The sequence below is a fragment of the Myripristis murdjan genome, chromosome 12 (assembly GCF_902150065.1).
Source record: "Myripristis murdjan chromosome 12, fMyrMur1.1, whole genome shotgun sequence".
Lineage (NCBI taxonomy): Eukaryota > Metazoa > Chordata > Actinopteri > Holocentriformes > Holocentridae > Myripristis > Myripristis murdjan.
Window position 1 is genome coordinate 19,657,858 of NC_043991.1, and position 21,971 is coordinate 19,679,828.

Consider the following 21,971-nt stretch of genomic DNA (forward strand, 5'->3'; position numbering starts at 1 on the left):
AGAAATTTGAAGTCATTGCAGTTTCAAATAATATAATGACATGGAGGCAAAAGGTGCCATATGTAGTAACTAAAGTAATTAAAGGTAATGAAAAGTAACCAGGTAACTAAAAGTAGCTGTAGTAACTAAGTAGTTAAACATATTAAACCTAGGTAAAATTAGTTCCCCTCCTTGGACCACAACCTTATTGCGGTGGAGGGGTTTGTGTGTCCCTGTGACTCTGAGACCTGTGCTGTCCAGAACCTCTGGCTCCTGGTCGGGCCCCCCCCGCCTCAAACTGCTCTCAGGAGAGGGGCCACACTAATGATGGTCCATGAACAATGACGTGCATAGAAACTTTTTAGTAATGTATATCATTACAAAGGACAACTGTACCTTATAGTTTGGAAACCAAAAGTGTGTAATACTGACACTTGTAAAATGAATGACTTATTTATAAAGACATTGACCATGAATTTTTTTTATTGTGACAATAAAAGTAGATATGCTAGCACACAATCATAGACATGCAGCTTTTAGTGTACAATTTCAACGGGTTATTCTGTCTAGATTAGAATCGACTCAGAAAAACAAAACAAAATAAGCTGTCAGAACATTAGTCACTAAGAGCTGTGAGGTTATCAGTGTTCTCCAGGCACTGTCTGAGAAGCACCTTAATTAATTAATTGGCATATAACAACAGTTGTTGTTATATGCCAATCATAACAGTTGACCAAAAATAATGGTATATAGTGTATACCTAATCAATGGATACAAAACATTGCTTGAAAAAAATGTACTCCATTTATGGGAATATTTCAAATGTGTGAGCTGTTCACTTGTTTCACTAATTCACGTGTGAAACTTACGTCTCTTTCTCATCAGCTGTTTTCAGTGTTGGTCGGCTGCAGTGGGTATTCCGGTCCAAAGCTGTGACTTGAAAAGGTTTTCCCTTCATGGGAGTCGATGTTGCAGGATCTCGCTCAAAGCTGGAGGAAGAATAGTAACATCAAGACTGTAAGTGCTACATGATACAGTCACATTCCCCTGTAATGCGCTGTGCTGTGTCCTAACCTGCTGGGATCAGGGTTTCCTCAACAAAACAACTGTAAATCAGACATATTTCAACAGGGCCAAAATGGTAACTTGGGCTCCTTGTGCAGCACACACCACACAGCATTTACACTGGTACTCTACATTACCTGTCCACCAGCAAACAGGCGACTTCAGTGTCACTGTGAAAATGTTTGTCCCTCGTCAGCGATATCCATCTGGGCCACATAGGTGTTTACCTGTGTTTTGTCATCGTCTGTCTCCAGTTGTTTTGCATCTTCATGTTTTGTGTCTTTAACGATGAAGGTTCAGCCCCCTTGTGCGTTGTGTGGTAAATAATAAGTATAATTATAGCTGCTGCGCAGCGATGGCTCGGGTACGGGCATTTTTAGGAAGATGCTGCTCAGTGATCAGTCACACTCAGGCAGTTTGGAGCACATGATTAAGATGCTCACATCGTTTACTGCTCTGACCTAATTGGCAAGTAGCAACTCAATAGCAGCTTGACAAATTGACTAAGCCATTCACTGTTGTGCAGGAAAGCAACCGTCCGTGCATGGAAAGCCAGATTTGAAACCAGTGTAAAAAAAATTCAGTTATTAAGACAAAAATCTAAAAATACACATATTGCATCTAGACAACATGGAGATGTTGGTAATTTGTTGTTAACAATGATTGATTGGCTCCATAAGTGAAAAACTGATGTTTAAAAATGCCATTTTTACATTTACTCCAATTGTTCACATGAGAGCAAAATTCAAAATGCTGTCAAAAATTCAGTTTTTGAGATAAAATTCTGAAATTTGCCCAACCATGACTCCAGAATTTTGTCAATTTTTTTCATGAACATTGAAGATTTATTTAGCAAGAATTTGCAGGTATATGTTTACAGTAGCGTTTACAGTCAAACATTTTGATGCACTGTAGGCTTAATTTTTGATAAATCAAAAATCTGTGAACATTGTTTATGTAGGACAGTCTGAAGATGCTCTGTATCAAGTTTGGTGACATTTGAGCAAAAATTGTGGGAGGAGATATGTTTAAGACGTTTTACAGTTTTTGAAAAAAACAGAGTGATGGACTTCATAATTTTCAATAGGTTTAAAGGTACAAATGTTTCTTCAATATTGAGGCTACAGTTTGATGAAAGTTGTGAAGTTCTAGCACATATGGTTGATTTGTTATGAATTTTCAAAGTTTTGAACTTTAGAGGCTTGCTATAGTGCCACCATCAGTAATCTGGCATGGAACTGGACCTTTGTGCAAAGTTTTGTGAGTTTTCACCCATGGGAAGTATGATTTCCTTGGAAGAAAGAAGAAGAAAGAAAGAAGGAATACCTAGGAATACAATAGTGCCCTGGCATCTTAGCTGCCCGGACCCTGTCTCAATTTATCAAAGTTCTCCCTTCTGGGCTTCTGAAGAAACATGGAGGTGTAACATGGCATCCTCCAAGGAAGTGGACCTGCTCCCTGTATAGATATAAAGGGCTTATCCTAAGCAGAAAAAAAACTCAAAAATTTCCACGTGATGATATACTAATAAAAATTCTTAAGAACATTATATATTATGTTCCATTTCTGCCAAAACAGCACTCTAAATCCTGCACAATGTTCCTTTAAAGGGGGTGGGTAGTGTTATAAAATAGACTTGGCTAATTCAGTCAAATTAAAATCAGTGATGCTCTAATATAAGATATGCTGAAAATGAAAACTGTCCAGTGGTTTAAGGCTTCATCACCAGAGCTGTAACGACCATTGCTTTTGATGCAGTCTGTCATTTTATAGCCACAAGCCGAGAATAATTAGCCTATTAGGAAAAGGACACATTATACAAATGACTTCAGTAAATTATATGATCCTGGCTATAAACCAACACGATCGTGCACAAAAGTGAGGCATTTAAAAAAATAAAATGAAATACAATCGTTGCACCACTCGCATCTGTCCTCTATCTGGTGATAACAAGTGTCCAAAATGACTTTAACGCAGGATAAAAGGCAGACATGTCTGCTGTATCATAACGCCTATGGCCTGCACAGGCGAGGTGTGATTGGCAGGTGGATGAAGCCGCCATGCTTTCAGCTGAGACAGAGGGAGTAACAGATTTTCCTCTTCCCGAAATCTTATCTTTGCGAAATTTTGAAGAAATCCTGACTCATATTCAAAATAATAGATATTAAAAACAAGTCTGATATTCGGTGTTTGTTGTCCCCACTCTATTCGTTGTATAACGGCCTGTTTAAAGAATAAAAATGTAGTCAAAGGTGCGTGTGCGTTGTCAGAGCCACAGGCCTAAACCCACTCCAAACCAAGCATTTAATTTCCTCTGTGGGTTTCTGGTCAGTACTTAGACACTGGAGTAGGCCTGCTCTGTGTGGTATGTGTAACTTTTTATTCCTTGAGTAACTTACCTAGTTCGGCCCCCTAGTCAGCCACTATCGCTCTTTAATATAGAAGTGATGATTTTCTGGCCCTTTATTTCAAACTCTCGAATTTATTGTCATTTCGTTTTCCGGTTAATTATAGATTCATCTGTTGGCGTTATTTGTAGGACCGCTAAACAAAATGATCTTGTGGAACTGTGTGGCAAATGGAGACGGGAGGATTGCCCTACTGGGAAAAAAGTAATTAAAAATAAAATTAACCAATAATAGCCTAATAATGATGATGTTAATAATAATAATGATAATAATAATAAAGGCCTATAAATTCCCTGACTACTTGGTTTATTGGAAACGGTTCACTATGTATTATTATTATTGTAATTGTATGTTTATTGATCATGTTTTAGGTCATAAGACTATATCTCAGATGTAATAAGCCAGAATATATTCTAATGATACCGACTCTTTATGGTCATCATCCTGGATGCAGCCTGTCTCATCACATGGCCACATTTCACACTGTGCTGTAGCCTGTTAGGATATATTGTTTCGGTCTTTAGATAAACAGAATTACATAATAATAATAATAATAATAATAATGAATAGCATTTACAGATATTCTCCAACAAGGTGTGTAGGCTGAAGCCATAGAGCGTATTGCGCCTACCGTGTAGGCTATAATATAAAAATCATAATCTCAATGGCCATGACAAGGAGGGACAAACCGGAGATAGGCTATATATTTAAAAAAATAAATAAATAAATGAGTGAGCGAATACAGAGAATAAATCATTGACAATATATGTGCATACAGGTACTCATAGGAACCTGTGTCCATGTATACAAACATGCATAGTTGTACTGCTGCAAATGAACGCATCCTCATAGTGCTCATTACAAAAAATCGCTATCATTTCCTATGATTTTTATGTAGCTTTGGCTATGGTGCTTCATGGTAAATATGCTGTACCATGGTACTACCAGGACTTTACTGTGGTACTTTATGGTAACTTTCCTGACCATGTATTTTGTTTGTTTGTTTTAAGGTATTCATGGTAACTATGATTAATTGGTAGTAATACTGTAGAAAAACAGAACCACGGTTTTACTCCCCCCCCAAAAAAAAAAAAATTAAAAAAAATTAGTCACCACAGTTTTCTTGCCATAATAAATCATGGTTACCTTATTGTTGAGGGAGTTGTGCTGTGGCCTCAGCAGCATTTGGAGGCGGAACCAGCCAGCCGCACGGCACCAATAGCAAAGTGCAGCGGCCGAAGAAGGCAGAGGAAAGGGTTTGGAGGAGGGCAAGGGGAGGGTTTCTCTCTCCGGCTGCCTCCGTTTTAGCGCTGTACCCTCTTGCAGAGACCGCGGCTCGACGTGACACAAAGTTTAGAGGTGAGAGACCTTCCGCACTCGGCATCGCTGGATTCACAGCACCTGGTGATCTGATGCTCGACAGAGTTCTTCTAGGAGAGAGGGAAATTCACTGGAAACTCGCTCCTACATATGCGTTTGACATTTAAAAAAAAAAAAAAAAAAAGCCTGCCATTTCAATCCTGAAGAAGAGCTCCATCAACCAAAAAATTTTCAAAAGCAACAAATAGTCGCCCATCATTCGCCATGAAGAGATTTATAGGCCTGTAGCCTGACCTCTGAGAGTTTTGGCTGGAGCTTCGCTGGACCATCTTCATTCTTGTGCCTCTGCAGAGCCTTTCGCATAGCTTTGTATGTGCAATTAGACCACAAGGAGGGGGGGGTGGGGGTGACAAGACCCACACTGCATGTGAGCTTATGGACATTGCAACAGGCCTCGACTCTGTGGAAACGCACTCCTCAGCCAGGAATCACTCTGGTTGCTCAAAGATGCTGGGCGATATGAAAATTGAAAATCATCTTCGGACCGGGGCCACGACTCTGGATGTTATGATCGGTGAGTTGTAGCCTGCATTTTGGTTATGGGCTATTCCTGTGGTCTAATTGAGTCCAGGAGCGGGGACTGTCATTGGTCATCTGCTCAGAATCGCCTGCGGAGCTTCACCTTGCCTTGCTCTCATTGTGATGGAAGGCTTGCAGAGAAAGCCTGTTTTCTATATGGGTCTTACTGGAAAAACAGCTTTTATAGAGACACTGACGCACTTTTATAGACATTGAAGCCATCTGCTAGTAAGCCCATGCAAATTAAAACAATATTGTTGTGTCGAAATATGTTGGCTCAGTTGTGGCTGTGGAGCGACCTTCCTCTTTTTTTTCTCTTTAGGCCTTTCATTTGCTTTGTTTTGGGCAATGTGTTGTTTTTATTATTATTGTTGTTATTATATGACAAAGTATATACAGTGACCTCAAATTATTCTTTATTCGTGTGTGTGTGTGTGTGTGTGTGTGTGTGTGTGTGTGTGTGTGATTGAAAGGGAAAGAGAGAGAGAGAGAGGAAGAGATGCAAAATTTCAGTATGCAGCACACTCACTTTTTTCTGAATGGCATACAAATCGTACACCAATAGCCAAATTGGAGTATAAGTACAATTAAACTGATGCAAATTATATTGCGCATAGGGTCTTAAAAACAGTCACTAAATGGGGTTTAGGAAGCATTATGAGGGCGTCCAATAAATAGTCATGATGCTCGCCATACTTTAACTCAAGTGGTTACACATATGATCTTTAAGATTTTATTACTGGGGACCATAGGCCAGTCAGAAAGAACTTTAATCCAACTGGAAGTCCCTTAAAACAGCAACAAAAGCAAAACATCGCATCAAGGAAGCATTCAGGACCAGTATGAAGAGTGTGAGGACCTAAAGGTTAAAATTATGACACTGATGTCAGCTGCTGATCAAAAATATCCAGCCAGGCCGTAGCCTACATTTAAGAATTTAGCACACTGACCAGGTAAGTCTGTCAATTAGTAGCCTCATGTACCACATTGACTGGCTCTGGAAGTTGTGGTTTATCATTTAAAATGCCGGGAAACAGTCTAAGCATAGCAAAATATAAGATTAAACCAGTGTAATCGATACAATAAATAGAGAAACATCATAAGTGGGGAATATGAAATTAAATGGATTTCACAGTAAAAGTCCCCAGTTATTCAAGGTATTCACGCTTGCTGTTTTAAGCTCTTTTTAAAAACAGATAAGCTTTAATGTTGTCAAGCTCGTTCCGCACTTGCGCACCTTTGCAAACCACACTAAAGCGTGTACATTTACGTTTATAAGAAGTGTTTTCATAGCCTCATGTACCACGCTGACTGGCTGTGGAAGATGAGATTAATGAATAAGGCGTTCATGATTTCTTTATATTCAGGCCACGCTTTCCCTCTCGGCTACTTGAGGAAAAACTTAAACATGGTTTGTGACGTTTTCTGCTCTTACTGTGTCCCCACCTTCAGGAGGAGAGTGTGCCCAGCAGGCGGTGTGTGAGGGCTGCCAGCGGCCCATCTCCGACCGCTTTCTGCTGCGGGTCAACAACACGTCCTGGCATGAGGAGTGCCTGCAGTGCGCCGTGTGTCTGCAGCCGCTCACCGCCTCCTGCTACTTGAGAGACCGGCAGCTCTACTGCAAGGACGACTACCAGCGGTAAGAGATGCACCGACACAGCCGAGGCTCATGTGCAGAGGCGGTCCTGGCTAGTTTTGCGCCCTGGGCGAACCGTCCCCCACCCCCACCACATCAGGCCTATCATTTGTTAACATCCTATTAACTAAGAATAACACAAATTACTCATAAAGCTATATCACATATAGCTTACAAAATGTCATGTCATTGTATAGGAAGTTATTTAGGTTACCATAGACCCACGTATAGCAAAAAAAATTTAAAATTCCACAGTCAGGACGTATTGTTTACCAAATCCACAGACTAACAGGCCAATGTGAACTTGCACTTGTTGTGTTGCAAACACAAACTAGCCTATGGGTGAAATTAATTCCATGACATGATGCCTAAAATTCTAATAGTTGCTAGTTCAGCAAAACTAAAAACCAAAAAAACAAAAAAAACAAAAAACGTCTGTGGCTAAGTGGCAACATATTAGCAAGAGGCTAATAAATAGGGTATAGGCTACTGTTTCATTACATGCACAATTAACGTCACGCATAGAGACTTGCATACCTTTATCTTTTGAATGTTTCTCCTCTTCTTCTCTCCTTCTCTTTCTGAACTGGGCACCTGATGTTTTTTTTTTTGGCCTTTTGTCCATGATACTCCATTGACTTTTTGTTGTTGTTGTTGTTGTTGTTGTTTGGCATTTTCACATAACCCAATAAATTACATGTAGCTATAAGGGGTCTATATTAATTTTATGAATGAAATACAATTTATTTGGAAGCAGCAGTTTGTGTTGTTTGGCCTGGGATCTTTCATATCAGAGGTTAGTCTATCCCCCGCCCCCCTCCCCTTTGCTTTTCCTGAGACTCACAACCTGCGCACAGCCTCTGCAGTCGCTCACATTGCCCATAGCAAAAACCGTCCCTGCTCATGTGCAGCCACTGTGGGACCCAAAATGCCAAAATATTTGCTTGGTTGGGCGGAGCTCTGGGTTTATGGCAGGTGCAGGATGTAGATGTCAATCAAATTCGCACAGTATTGAAACATATTTATCTTTCATAAAAACGGCATATTTTGAGCCGTTTGAAGCGTTAGACTTTTCTGATCCTAAACTAGACCAGGGATTTTTTTTTATGCTCTGGACCCCCCAAGTTGACTTTCAATAAACCGTGGACCCCCATTTGACGCGATTTTGCGCTATAGGGACCCCTATATCAAGACAGCATCACTGATCTTATCTTAAAATAAATCCTTTAATAGGCCTATTTTTATTTATTTATTTATTTTTTTAAAGTTCTTTTTATGCCAATTTAATGATACTTTTCTGGTATTCTTTTTCGTTTTTGCCAGTTTTGTAATTTCACCCTTTTCCCCACTAATTCTTTCAAAAACATGGGAGGTGATGAGTAAAATAGCATGAAATGAAAATTGGCAAGAAATTTGTCAGAATTTACAAGAAAATGACAATTTTTGAAAACAACAACAGAAAATTAGCAACAAAACATTTTACTTTATTTATTTTATATAACAATATATTTATGAATATTAAATTGGTACATTTTAAGGTCAGATCATGATACTGAATCAGATTTTTAGGCTGCATTCATACGCCTTTCACAAGCATTTAAATTATTCCTCATTTTGCTGAGGAGCCACAGGAAGAAGACCCTCAAGGAGCTCTGGGGTTCCTCAGACCCCACTTTGAAAATGAACTTGGTTATAATGTTTCTGCAGTTTTTTTTTTTTTTTTTTGAAGAAGAAGAGTATAGCCCACTGTAGGTCTATAATGCCTGTTCAAAGGACTACTTTTCATCAATAGGAACATGATTTAAGCTGTTTTGTGTCACCTGCCATCTGGCCTTATGGTTTACTGTTTATGGGCCTACATGCCGAGGCTCACGCAGGCCATGAATCTGCTCAGGTGAGCGAGTATGGTGGAAATATGGAAAAACAGTAAAAATGGAAATCATCATCATTTGTCTGTAGCCTAATTACAATTACAATCACACATTCCTTTTTTTAGCCCGCTTGTGTAAAATGCTTGTGTAAAATTCAGGTGAAAGCGCTCATGCAGGAGTACTGCTCATCTGAATTCAAGATGCCTTTGGAGAATTTCCATGATTCAGCCTGCTGATTTTGATTTATAGTTAACAAGTGACATAAATAATATAATTCATAACATAAAGTAGCCTTTAACAGTTTCTCATGTAAGCTGTAGCCATTTACAACATTTTGCACATATTAATCTTTTCATTATTATGTTAGAAAATCACTCGTCATGCCTCTGCATTTAGGCCAGTGTTTAGGTTAGTAACTAATTACACAAGAGGGTTATAGTTGCCTGTTTAACCTAATGGTCTATAAATAATCAGAATCCAAATCAGAAATACTTCATTGATCCATGAGAGGAAAACAGGTATAATAAAGTAGAGCTGATAAAATTAGAATAGCCTAATGTAGTGTGCCTTAGGCTTCGATACAAATTCTGTTAAAACAATCAAAATACACAAAGATAAATCAGCTTGTGCACGCAACACACTCTCACTCCCAGGTCATCAAACACTGCAGCTTGGTCACACCCCTTTCGTGTCTGATAATGATGCCACAGGCAATGTTCAGTGTCGGGATGAGAGGCATTAGGCTGTCTCGCTTTTAAACGCGTGTCTGTGCTGCGTGGTTAGCTTCAGGCAACAAAACCTCTTGGTTCAGGTTAGTGAAAGGTTAGGCAACAGAACAGAAACTGGACACGGTCATGGTCACACACTGAAGTTCTTGCTGGAAACAGGAATTTAACTTGGGTCTCCTGCATAATGATCCTGTGGTTACATCATTATCCCCTGCGTCTCACACTGACACCACAGGGTGCCTTTGGTATCAGACACAGAAAGGCATGACCAAGCTGAGGTTTTTGAGGCCCTGGGAATGAGCATGTATGTGAGGCATAAAAATTCAAAATCTAAACCGAGACCTTACATACTGTAAAGCTGTGTGTGTGTGTGTGTGTGTGTGTGTGTGTGTGTGTGTGTGTGTGTGTGTGTGGGCCTGCCTGCCTGACCAGCATGGTGAAACACGTCTTTATATGAGCATTTGCGAGCAAAAAAATCATTTGGGGACACTTGCATTTTACCATGAATAGATCACTGCAGGTCCAAAAGATGAACAACCTGTAAGGTTTTATTTCACCCTTTGAATAAAATTAACATTTGTTCTTTTTATTTTTAATTTTATTTATACTCTCATTGAAGAAAAGGTCAGCAATCAAAAAGTTATGCTCAGGCACTAAACTCTGGAGGTTTGTATTTTTATTGTAAGATGTAATGACTGAGAGTTTCCCAGACTCTCCCAGGAGCTGATTACATAGTAACGACTGTCTGTGTCAAGGTGGGGGGCCGCTCCTACACCCGTCCCGTAGCCCGTCTGGTCTGTCTTGCCCTGCCTGACTAGGTTGTACTGGACTGTACAGGCTATACAGCACTGGCCTTTTATAATTGTTCAGATTTCCATCAAAAATCTCGGGGCAGTTGTTTAAAAGGCCATCCTCAACACCCACCACGCTAATGGTATAGCCCAGCGGTAGGCAGCCATGTGCCATAGAGAGCAAAGAGTCTGTGCTCTCGGTTTATATAAAGATGTGTTTCACTATGGTGGCCAGGTAATTTCACTGATTCCCTCACTTTCAAGCAGAGCAGAGGGACTGTTCTCAGACTCTCGGCTCTCCATGGCACATGGTTGCCTGCCCCTGTTATAGCCCATTCTCTACTGGTGTGGTCCTTTTCATAACTGATGAGCTTACAGTGTAGCTCTGTTGATTTCACCTGTCGAGCAGAGCAGAGTATGTGAGCTCTCAAGCTGTCCTGTGCTTCAGCTCACCATCTTTGGTGTGTGTACAAATAAAAGAAACCACACCTACAGGCACAACTGTATATAGGATTACAGGTCTTCCAATAACAGGATCAAAACTGACTGAAGTTTTATGTGGAGTAGCCTCAGTTAGCCAGTCCTTCAGTTCACTAACTATGAGGGGTAGGGTTGCACATTCATTCAATTCTGTTAGCATTAAAATCATGGCATGCTTCTGATTTTTTTTTTTTTTTGCTGAACCACATTATGTGTCAAATGAAAATCCAAACTGAAAACACAAACATATCAATGGAAAGGCTGTTTTTGATCATTTAACTCTGTTAAATGATGTGTTCTCCACCTCTACTTCAAAGAACCAAACCAGTGTTTCTGCATTTTTAGCTGCCTCTCTTCTCCCTCAGCAAGTGTACTGGGGGTCGGTCTCTCTCCTCTCTAGGAGGCATCATTGTCCACTCTCTCATCTCTCACAGCAGACTCAAACATGACATCTACTGGCAAATGGGGAATCCTTCCAAACATCAGATAGAAAGGTGCATCACCTGTTGTCTCATGGCTGGTGCAGTTGTACGAGAAGTGTTACACTTCTTTTTTTTTTTTTTTGGTGTGAGATTTTTGAATGTGGACTATGTGAAGGAGGTCACAGATAAGTTGAAACTCAAAGTTGGAGCCACGGTCTGAATGGATCCTCTCTCATACACACAAAACAAATAGTTCTACAACTGCTTGGCCACCTATTTCGCTGTTTGCTTTGCACACGGAAAGACACAAGCAAGGTGTGTGAAATGCAGGTGTGAAATTACAAATCGGCCAAAGAAATTACTAATACAGATCATTACACATAGATAATCACTCTGAATGTCAGTATACTTACTGTCTTGCTCAGATGGGCTATACTTAAATAATCATAGGTTTTCATTTAGTTTAACAGTCACACACTCACCTGAGGGATATAAGCCTGGTCTGACTTGTTCCCCCAGTGATGGGCTTTTGTAGCTCAATCGTTACCTTGGATACTGGTTAGCCTAATATTAAAAATGAAATTAGTATTTATAGGTTTTCCTTTAACAGTCACACACTCGCCTGAAGGATGTAAGCCCCGTCTGACTTGTTCCCCTGATGAGGGTGCTTTTATACCTGAATATACCTGGATACTATGTAGCCTAATATTGAATATGAAATATAAAATAACAGCATAAAACCAGGAAACAACACAAATACATACACGTTACAACTATTAACTAAAGGGAAACTTACTGACAGAATTAAATTCTTTATTACATGATTTTGCTATTAGACATACTAACCATTTAAAACTCAAATTATGTATTTAATGGAACATGCTCGAGCCGTATGTTAAACAAGCAGGTGTATTTCAGAACTCCGACATAATTTCCCCTACCTTTTAGCTGGCCATTGGTTTCCAAGTATATACATTTTGTAGACATTAGTTTTTCTGGTTGGCCCTCTTTTTTGACATCATATCTTGCACCATTGCTTTAATCTCACTGGCCAATAAATCATTTTAGCTTAACATTTTGATAATTTTCGCAAATTAGTCCACTGCCCATACTTTTGTCTGCACTTGTCAAACTAGGCATACAAACTATTAAACTGATACTGATATTAATTTGAAACCCGAAATTGGTAGTTCAGATTTCTTTCTTTTGGAGTAGATTTTTGGACACCTTTGTTCAGGCTACAGACAAATCAGATTTCTCTGTCAAATCAGAACTTTAAGACAGACTGTCCACACTGTTATTTATAAGTGATCAGATTGGATTTCTTTGTGCAGACATCACCAACCTTTCTGCACGGCTTGCTTTTGTAATGACATAGGCACCAGTAGCTCTGTGCACTGGTGATGCTGCTTTCCAATGCAGAAGCAAGAGAAATGTACAGAGGACTAACTCTAAAGCGCCAGCAGACAATGTATTTCACTGTCTTCAGTGCTGTTTTCTATGTTGTCCTCAACACTGCTCTGCTAGTAGCAGCATGGATTCTGCTCAGCCGCTCTGATGCACTTCCATCACTCTAGATGTGACACTATTGTTCTTGTATGTCACATTGCAAGTGACACAAAAGACAACTTGAAATCCTATTTGAGTATCCACAGCATCCAGACTCAGATGCATCTACAGAAATCTGATTGATATGACAAAAAATGATTTGGATTGGCAGTCTGAACAAGGAGTAAGTTGTCATTCGGAATGTCAGACGAGTCTAAAGTGAGAATATCAAACACACATAAGTTTCTTTGGCTATCCTACGCTGTCATTCAAAATATGGATGATAATTGATAATTTATGAGGGTAATCACAGTCTGTACACAGGCTGTGTGTATTTTGGAACTGTCATGTGCATGTGTCTGTGTGCGTAACCTGGTACAATTTGTGGGTTTGTGCTCATTTGTTATCCAGTGGGTCTTTCAGAGTCGGAGGATTTCGGTTCAAGGTTGCATGCTGGCAAGAGTCTGCCTTGCTGAAGTGAAGTCAGGTTTATTTATACAGGCCTCCATCACAAGCTTGTCTCAAAGAGCTTTACATAACATAACTAATACAAACCATATCACATATGGCACGTCCTACTACTATATACACACACCACTACATTTATTTTACATCATACACGTTACATATGCCACATCATGCACCTAAAACACACCCATGCTCACATTCACACCTTTTGGGTAAATTAGAACAGACAGTAGAGTGTACAAGAATTTCTCATTTTCATGCATCAGGCAACATCCAGGAAAATACCGATATCCAATGTCATTTTCAATTTGACAGGAGGGAAAATCACAATATATTAAGGAACATAAAAAATTATTTTGAATTTTTTTATTTATCAATGTACTGAGACACCGGTTTCCAGATTTCCAGTGCTTTTTGCTGATAGGGTTTTTGATTTATGTGGAAATAAATCATGATGTAACATTATGAAATGCAATACCAAAGCTGCAAAAAAGCATGATTTGCCTGCTCAAAACTATGTACCTGCATACCACTGCTGCATCTATGTGATACAGTTGAAGCCTCTCAAATCCCGTACAGTCAGTCAGAGTAGAGCAACTCATCAACTGGGTTGCTCACATGCAACTGTTTCGGAGCTACATGATGTTACGGTGAGACGTTCCTGTGAGCTGTCTTTTAACACAAATGTGAAATAAGGTCACAGTGCTTTTGCTCTCTCTGTATCCTCATGCTATCTGCATTCATCCTCACACACTCCATTACCAGAGGAATGCTTCTCCAAATATTTTGTGGTTTCTCCCTCTCACCGTCGCCTTGGTGTGAGGAGAACGTGCCACCATGGTGGCAAGTACTGCCACACTGGTTCTTTGTACCCAGGTGCCTGCTTCAACACCTAGGCACCACATTCTGGCAGCCTGTGAAGGTACGGGTGCTGTCGTGACCTCATGTCTCATCCAAAAGGAAAGGCCACATCTGTTGCCAGATCGATCTATCTTTCTATCAAGTTACTATAGCACCGTGCCAGTTATGTGGGAATAATAAATTATCGCTTGATTTTGTAAAGTGAGCCTTCTGCAGCATCCTATTATCTTTGCCCGTGAAGTATTGGGTTTTTTTGCACTGACAGATGATTGACAAGTTTTGGCCCCATAGACTTGTATTGAGCTGTAGCTGTGGAGCTCGTGCTGCGCCTCTGGTACACCACAAAGGATGGATCAAGGTGAAAATGTGACCTCCACTGCTTGACAGTACATGTGACTGGAATAAAGGGAACAGACTTCAACAAATCCAAACCTGTTCTTGGAAGGGCCGTACAAGTAATATCTACAAAATGTATATACTTTACATTTCTGTAAGTCTTTTCCCAAAGATTATAGAGATAGTTTAAGATTAAGATTATAGAGCTCCAGTATCATTTTTCCTCCCTTTTATCCAGCCATTGGTTTCCATTCTTTCTACTACGATATGAAAATGAACTTTCTGAGACTTTTCTTTACACCAGTGTTCCATAACCATAATGAAGTCATTGACATTAGTTTGTCCCTCTGATCGGTGCCTCTGCATTGCTCTACCTGTAGTCTTATAACTTCACTTTGTGCTCAAGGTACTAGACAACCTTCATTGCTTTGGCGCTGATGCTCCCAGTGGTGACTAATTTCCAGGCTGTGGTTTCCCCCATGGGGCAGTTTTTCATGTCAGAGGTTAAGCATTATTTATTTGTCCAACTGTTTTTGAAAGTTAGTTAGGGAAAAAGAGTCGATGTGCTGAAATAAATCTCATCTTCTAAGGCTGCTCCACAAAAACAGTACTGACAGCCCTTTCTCCTTCCCGTATCCACTTCTCATTGACTTCCTTTGAGTCAGAACTGATGTGAATGAAGCTAGTAGTCTGTATAGTGGTGTATACCTGTTTTTTTTACACAATGAAAGCCTATAGCAAAATGAAAGAACCATAACCAAATTATTGGGATCCTCCACGAAGGTGAATTGTAAACTTACCCCAACGTTCAAAAGTTCAAAAACAATAAGGGAAAAAACCCCACAAAAAATAAGTCGTACTACTATCACTCTACTGAATCTCTGGAAAATAAATGGAGGAATTGAGTGTCAGTAATATTTCATATAACAAGAGAGAAAACTGGGCATTTATGTCTTGGATTAACACAGATGTTGTGTGAGATTAACTATTCAGTAACTTTAAGTCTAAATTTAATCGTTGTACCATGACAACACATGGCATGTTTTTGTCTCAAGTTGGACGTTTAGTTGCTCATTTTCACTGGAAATTGACCCCTCAGACCCGTCTACATACCTGGTGTCCCTACCATCTTTCTTATCAAACCTGCACCCATGACCAGACCATCTTCCTTCTGCTTGGCAGTGTGGTTTTTTCATATAGAAGAGCCTTTTATGTTTTGTTTTGCCCCCCGCTCTTCTGAGTAAGCCATCTATTAATCATTAGCCAACAAGAAGGCATGTGGTATGTCACACTGTAAAAATGAACAGCTTTGTTCAGTTAGAAACCAGAAGACCCAGTGTGTCCCCATTTATCAAAGGGGGGAACCTAGGTGAGTGCCCATGAGTAAATCTTGGACCTGGACACAGCAGGCTGTCCATATGCTCCGTCCCCAGAGAGTAGGGAGCAAAGAATGAGGAGGGGCAAAGTAAACAGCACAAGAACCAGCAAAAGCTCCTTAAAACCTCCTTTTTGTTTGGATACCACAGCTGATCACCAGCCACGCTCAGGACTACAAAAACAAGCCTTTGTGAAAACTTTGCAGATAGGGTTTCATTGCCTCCGGAGTCTCTTCAGTCAACCCTTGCCTTGGCACCCGCAGATTATTCTGCTCCCACACTCCCCACCATTCTCTAACTAAAATGATTTGTGCCACAGGTCCTCTGACCCAAACTCAGCTTCAAAATTAGGCAAAGTTTAATATTTTGCAGACACTGAGTAAAGGGACTTGTATATAGGTAGGGCCTCACAGTGTTCACAGTGAGGAAAACCTCACATCTCCAATATGTCTGCTTTTTAGGACTAAAACCTAAACTTGCACAACAGAAATTCTTTTTGATTCTTTTTGTTAAGTTTTCATCAGATTTTGGATGTGCTATACTATTATTTATGTCACAGTTTTTTTTGTTTTTTTGGACCCAAAAACAGAACACTGACCCCCTTTGCATGTTGCATTAAAATGCATTTTTGGTGATCAGATTGCAACTGGATAGCGCTTGACCACACAGACGTAAAGGTGTAAATGCACCAAAGATGCACTGAGGTGGTCAGAGATACAGTGTGACCACACTGAACATCAAGTGTCTCCAATCAATATCCAGGGCTTCCCATAAATGTATTTAACTATGATGGGATGCTACATTTTGCTACTGCTGCTCACATTGCTGCAGAAAAAATATATTGCATTGTTATTGATATGATCATTATAGTTGCCTTCACTGCATTTTCTTCTGTGTCTCTGCACACTCACACACACACACATGGTCCATGTATAAAGTATGTAATTAGTTGGAATCAGTCTCTTGCATAATGCAATGTTCTGTCAGAATAAGTGCCATCTAAACCCTAAAAGTGAGAGTGAAACCTAAATAATGCTTAATGCTTCTCTCACAAGCAGGCAGTTAGTTTCTGGACACAGTGCTGTTACTGTATGTAAGAACAATGAATACATAAGCCTAGACCAGAGGATGTGATGTGTGTCACAGTGGGATCTGATCGCAATCTGATCTAAATGTGGACACTGAAGACACATGTATTAATAAGTTAATACATTAATAAGTGTAGTTTAAGGCTTGTCTTGGCCTTAGACTGATCTTAGCTTGTCAGATTAGACTAGTCCAATCAAGCCTGTCTGTTGCATGCATATTATGACGGATTTATTTGTGGTAGCAAAGTTAGCCACCTCTCCCCCTGGCTAAGCCTGAGGTGAGAGCTTTGTGGCTATGTCAACAGTCTGTACAGCGTCAGTTAGAAGACACACAGACTCAGGTATAGTGATCGTTTTCGAACTCGGCTATAGTCTTACCCACACACAATCAACGAAGCACATGTTAATCAGTGATCAAATGAGAGTTGCACATGTACAGCACCGATCTGGGAGTAGGTACTGTTCAGGTAATCAGTGTGGCTTACCTTTTTAGTTATTTTCTCTTATGCTTAGTGTGGTCTCAGATTGATTAGGTTGATTAAAACTACTAGATAACACTTTTTCAGTCTTGTAATGCTCCAGCAAACATGGGTTTTCAGCTGTAAAATGTGTCAGTCTTCTGCCACTAAGTATCACTGTTGCATCTACCAAGTTTTCTCTTCTGTAAAGTGGCTTATTTTAACCTTAATTCATTGCATCACAGACAATCTAAGTCAGTCTTACATACATCAGTCACTCATGGGGAAGCTTTATGCACCAGGTAAATTTAGGTGTCTATAGCAAGTCTGACTTAAAGGTATGTATATTTAAGTGCAAGACTAGTAGCCCTATCTCACACCTGACAAAAAGCAATCCAAAGCGTGACACAAGTGTCTTTGCTAGTTTCCAAATGATGCAGTTGGCATTTTCCTGTCCAGCACCCATGTTGTGTGAATAGCAAATGAACTTGTGGCCATCTGTGAGCCCATGGGCGTGTCTGTGTTCAGCACATTTTTGGCACATTGCTGTCTTGAGGCAGGTGAAACTGAAGTTTTCATTGTTATTTTAAGGGCACATTATCAAGATAGTAATGCACGCCTACATAGGCACATGCCAATGTGTATACACTGCTTGTTACACGCTTTGATGGAATCCCGCTGCTGCTGAAGATGATCTGCTCATGTTCTTTCACTTCGTGCATGAGCAGATCCGTTTCCTCTGAAGAGAGGTGTTGCTTTTTACCTGGTAAATGCACCAATATAACAGAAGTCCACAAAGGTGCAAGTACATGTCTGTTAAAGGGAATGGGAGATGACACTCTGATTGGTTTATTGCATGTTACACCCAGAACACGCCCATAATATATTAAGAGGCTAAATACAAGCAAGGACCTTTTTTTCTGCTGTTAAAATAGCAAAAGTGAACTTGGACACACCCTAAATGCACCATGCCCCTCAGACTGTGTGCTTTGATCGTTAAAATATAGCCATAGGCCTGTTTTTATGCAATTGGCCCCAGGTGTTTAGGAGGCCACTGAAACCAGGTGGTTTGGTTAAACCTGAGAATTTTATTGTACATGCTGTTGTGTGCTTGATAATGGTGGGATGGCTGGTGAGAGTGTAAGTGAGTAAAGGGAAAAAAACATTATCAACCTAGGTTCATGTGTCTGACCCTGACCAACGAGCTGACAACTCCCACATGGCTTCTGTTGATACATTTCAATTCATTTAACCTCTTTGCCATGTGAAAACAAACTAAACCAATTGAACAATGCAACAAAGCATCGACTACTGCACTGTTTCAAACCACAGCAGCACAGACTACAGCTGTGACAACGCCCTAAGATGCTCCCTCTGCATCCCTATCCTGACTGTGACGGGAAAGGGGTTCACTGTAGACCCAGACTGTAACCCAGTCAAAGTCTGGGTCAATATTCACTTGCCGTCACACAACCCAAAACATCCGCAGATTCATTGTAATAATATTCACACAACTTACCCAAATATGCACATGGTGGCTCAGTGGTAAACACTGCTACGTCACAGCCAGAAGGCCCTGTGTTCGATTCTTGAGTGGCCAGCCAGGCTCCTCTCTGCATGGAGTTTGTCCTCCCTGTGTGTTTCCTACCAGAGTCCAAAGACATACAGGTCAGGTGAACTGGACACTCTAAATACTGCCCCTAGATGTGAATGTGTGTGTGAGTGTGTTTGTCTGGCCGTGTGTTTGCCCTGCGATGGACTGGCAACCTGTCCAGGGTGTTTCCCCGCCTTCTGTCTGCTCAGTGTGTGCTGGGATAGGCGCCAACCCCCAGCAGCCTCAACAAGGATAAGATAGGTTTGAAAATGAATTGATGAACTCACCTAAACCCTCCCAAACTTGATCTTAACACGTGTTATCTTAACTGCACCAGTCATGCCATGTGCACCTTGTGCCTTATGAGAGTTGCCCTATGTGCCCTATGTTTTGGGAGTGCGTGCGTGACATGTTTTCTCATCATGGCCCCAACTCCTTGGGGTCCACAGGGACTTGGCAGTCTCACATGAAATTCTGATTGGATGATGAGAATGTACTTTTAAACTTGCCACGAGTGATCTCCTCCTCCTCTTGCTCTGCCTCCTTCTGGCTCCAGCTCGGGCGAGTGGACCGGTCTTGCTGTTTGTCCTGGGATCAAAAGGCTTAAAGCGCTGCATCTGTCCTCCCTCTCAGCCTTGACCATGCTGCTGTGATAACATCTACCCTCCTAAGGGTTCTAATGGCTTTTTTCCATCCTGCCTTGTAACATATTTTCTAGCTGTTTATTTCACATTTTTAAAAAGTGCATTAAGTAAGATTTTCATTTTTCCATAGCATAAATGGAGCACCCCTGTGGCATTTTCAGCTGTTGAAAGTGGACAGTGTCATGAGTGAGCAACCAGTAAAAAGTAGGATTCTGGATGTACAACTCCAATTCCAACATCAGCTATGACTTTGTTAGACAATAGCATGTGCTCCTCCAGAAGCCATTATTCACTCTGATTTCTTTGTTTGTAAGAGATCAACTTTATTCCCAACGCTAATGCAGAGGTACTATATTAACCACAAGTCTTTAAACCAGTTCTACATATCAGAGAGCTGTTGCTATGGGGACAGGAATGGCGTTGAATGTGTCTGACAGTCTTGATGGAGACGTTTTTTGTTTGTCATAGCAGCATGATATCGTGTCAGATATTTTGTGTTTTTGGGGGATGAGGAGAGGGGTATCAGCAGGGATGAGGGTTAGGGATGGGTATTTTTTACATTCCTAAAATGTACACAGTCTTGAACCTTGGCCTTTTGAAAAAACTTTTGGTCAGAATCAGTGTCCATCTTGTAGGAGATTGGTGTCATTCAAGCCGGAGCATTCTGAAATACTGATTTTTGAGAAGATTATGAGAGAAATTAAATGAAATGGGAAATTTACTTGCAACACCTGGCCACTGAAAAAGTAGATGTTAACAAAGATCAGCTGTATTGCAACACATTTATTTATTGATTCATTCAAACCTTTATTTAAATCTCGACAGATTGTTGAGGTTGCCCTCATTTTCAACAATGTCAGGATTACATAATAATCTGAGCACAAAGTGAAAGAAATGTATAGTCAAAGCTCAGTGCTCAGAAGTATAGCCTTTCCATGTAGCTCCCTTACCAGTTACACGCTAATCATCAACATTAGCCCTTGCAAGGCTGCGCTTGAACTCTCACAGCATATGATCGGAGTCAAACCATGTGGATCCCGCAGTGGATGGCAGTCTGCCCTGGTGGTTTGTCTCTGTGCCAGCAGGAGGTAGAGCTCCACTGTCTCAGAGAAAGCAATACCACCAATTCATCACAACTCTGGGGCACTGAGAAACACAAGCCGCCATTTAACAGTCTCATCTCAGCAGCGGTGGTTCTGCTGCTTTGAACTGACACACTCTGGGTGTCTGCACCAGGGCAGAGGTGCCCCGCTGATGCTGGGATGTGGCGCTTGTGATGACCTTCGAGAACCATACCGGATGCAGCCTTATTACATAATGTGTTAAAGATAGCTCTTGGATTACTAGGAAGATGGATGGACCAAATACACCAAACAGAGTGGGAGCCTTTGTTCACCGTCAGGCAATGGTAGTGTGTGGACAGTTCACCATGGTGAGGGTGCATTTTAGGTTTGGCCTGGAGTAAACAGGGATGGATAGAAATACACATGAGCGTCATGGTTCGTCTCAGTGTGAGGATGGGATTCCTAATCAACATAAAGTGGTTGACTGCCATTTTGATGCATCTCAGCTTATAAACACAGTGGTTACCTCATCGTATGGGAAAGGAAATTTCAATTAATGCAGAAAAAAAATTAAAATTGCATTGTTTCTAGGACTGCGTGCAGTCCCTTGCCTTTCCAGTCCATTGGGCTTCAGTGAAACACAGTAGCCCATAAATGGTGTCTGGAATGTGGGTTTTCCTTTCAAGCAGACATTTTGTTTTGTTAGTTTTTGCTCATAATTTTATCTGTGCTCTCCAACCTCCACATCCACCTCTCCATCTCAGCACTGCTACCACCACCGCTGGACTTGCAGTTTCAAATGTGTCCTTGGTATGAAGGCATTTATGTGGCAGATTCATAATGGCCGCTGGGATCAAAGAGTGCGCCATGGTAGTGGAGCCAAACCACTGAGCTGCCAGCGGGTGAGCAGTTTGGAGGTGGGGGGGCACAGGGTTGAAGGAGCAGAGATGTTTTGGCGTGTGGTTATGGCCAACACGACAAAACATCAGCTTTATTTATAGCACATCCCAGGGTGGGACACTGTGTCAGGGGTGAAAAAAACAGTTTGTTGAATTAATAATTTTTATTGCGACTGACAAACCAGTGAGAAAATAAAAACCAGATTCCCCTGGCCCTGAGAACAATAGTTATATGAGGGAGAGAGAGAAAGAGTGAGAGAGGGTGACCAAATCCAATGATCCAGTTGCAGAAAAGGCATGTTGATTTTGTGGAACATTGCAGGACAGTTGAATAAAACCAAACAATAGGCAGGAAA

At 40.8% G+C, this 21,971-nt stretch overlaps 1 protein-coding gene across 5 annotated transcripts in view; it reads left to right on the forward strand.

Annotated features, from left to right (window-relative positions):
- Window positions 1–5,207: 5,207 nt before the first annotated feature.
- The window catches only part of LOC115368995 (LIM/homeobox protein LMX-1.2-like), a 47,015-nt gene continuing 30,251 nt past the window's right edge, over window positions 5,208–21,971 (forward strand). For 3 of the 5 annotated variants that reach the window (XM_030065481.1, XM_030065479.1, XM_030065480.1), the window contains exons 1-2: window positions 5,208–5,346; window positions 6,804–6,990. In XM_030065481.1, coding sequence (XP_029921341.1) covers window positions 5,208–5,346; window positions 6,804–6,990 — 326 coding nt within the window. The remainder of the gene's footprint in view (window positions 5,347–6,803; window positions 6,991–21,971) is intronic. The other 2 variants (XM_030065482.1, XM_030065483.1) reach the window with 2 other exon arrangements.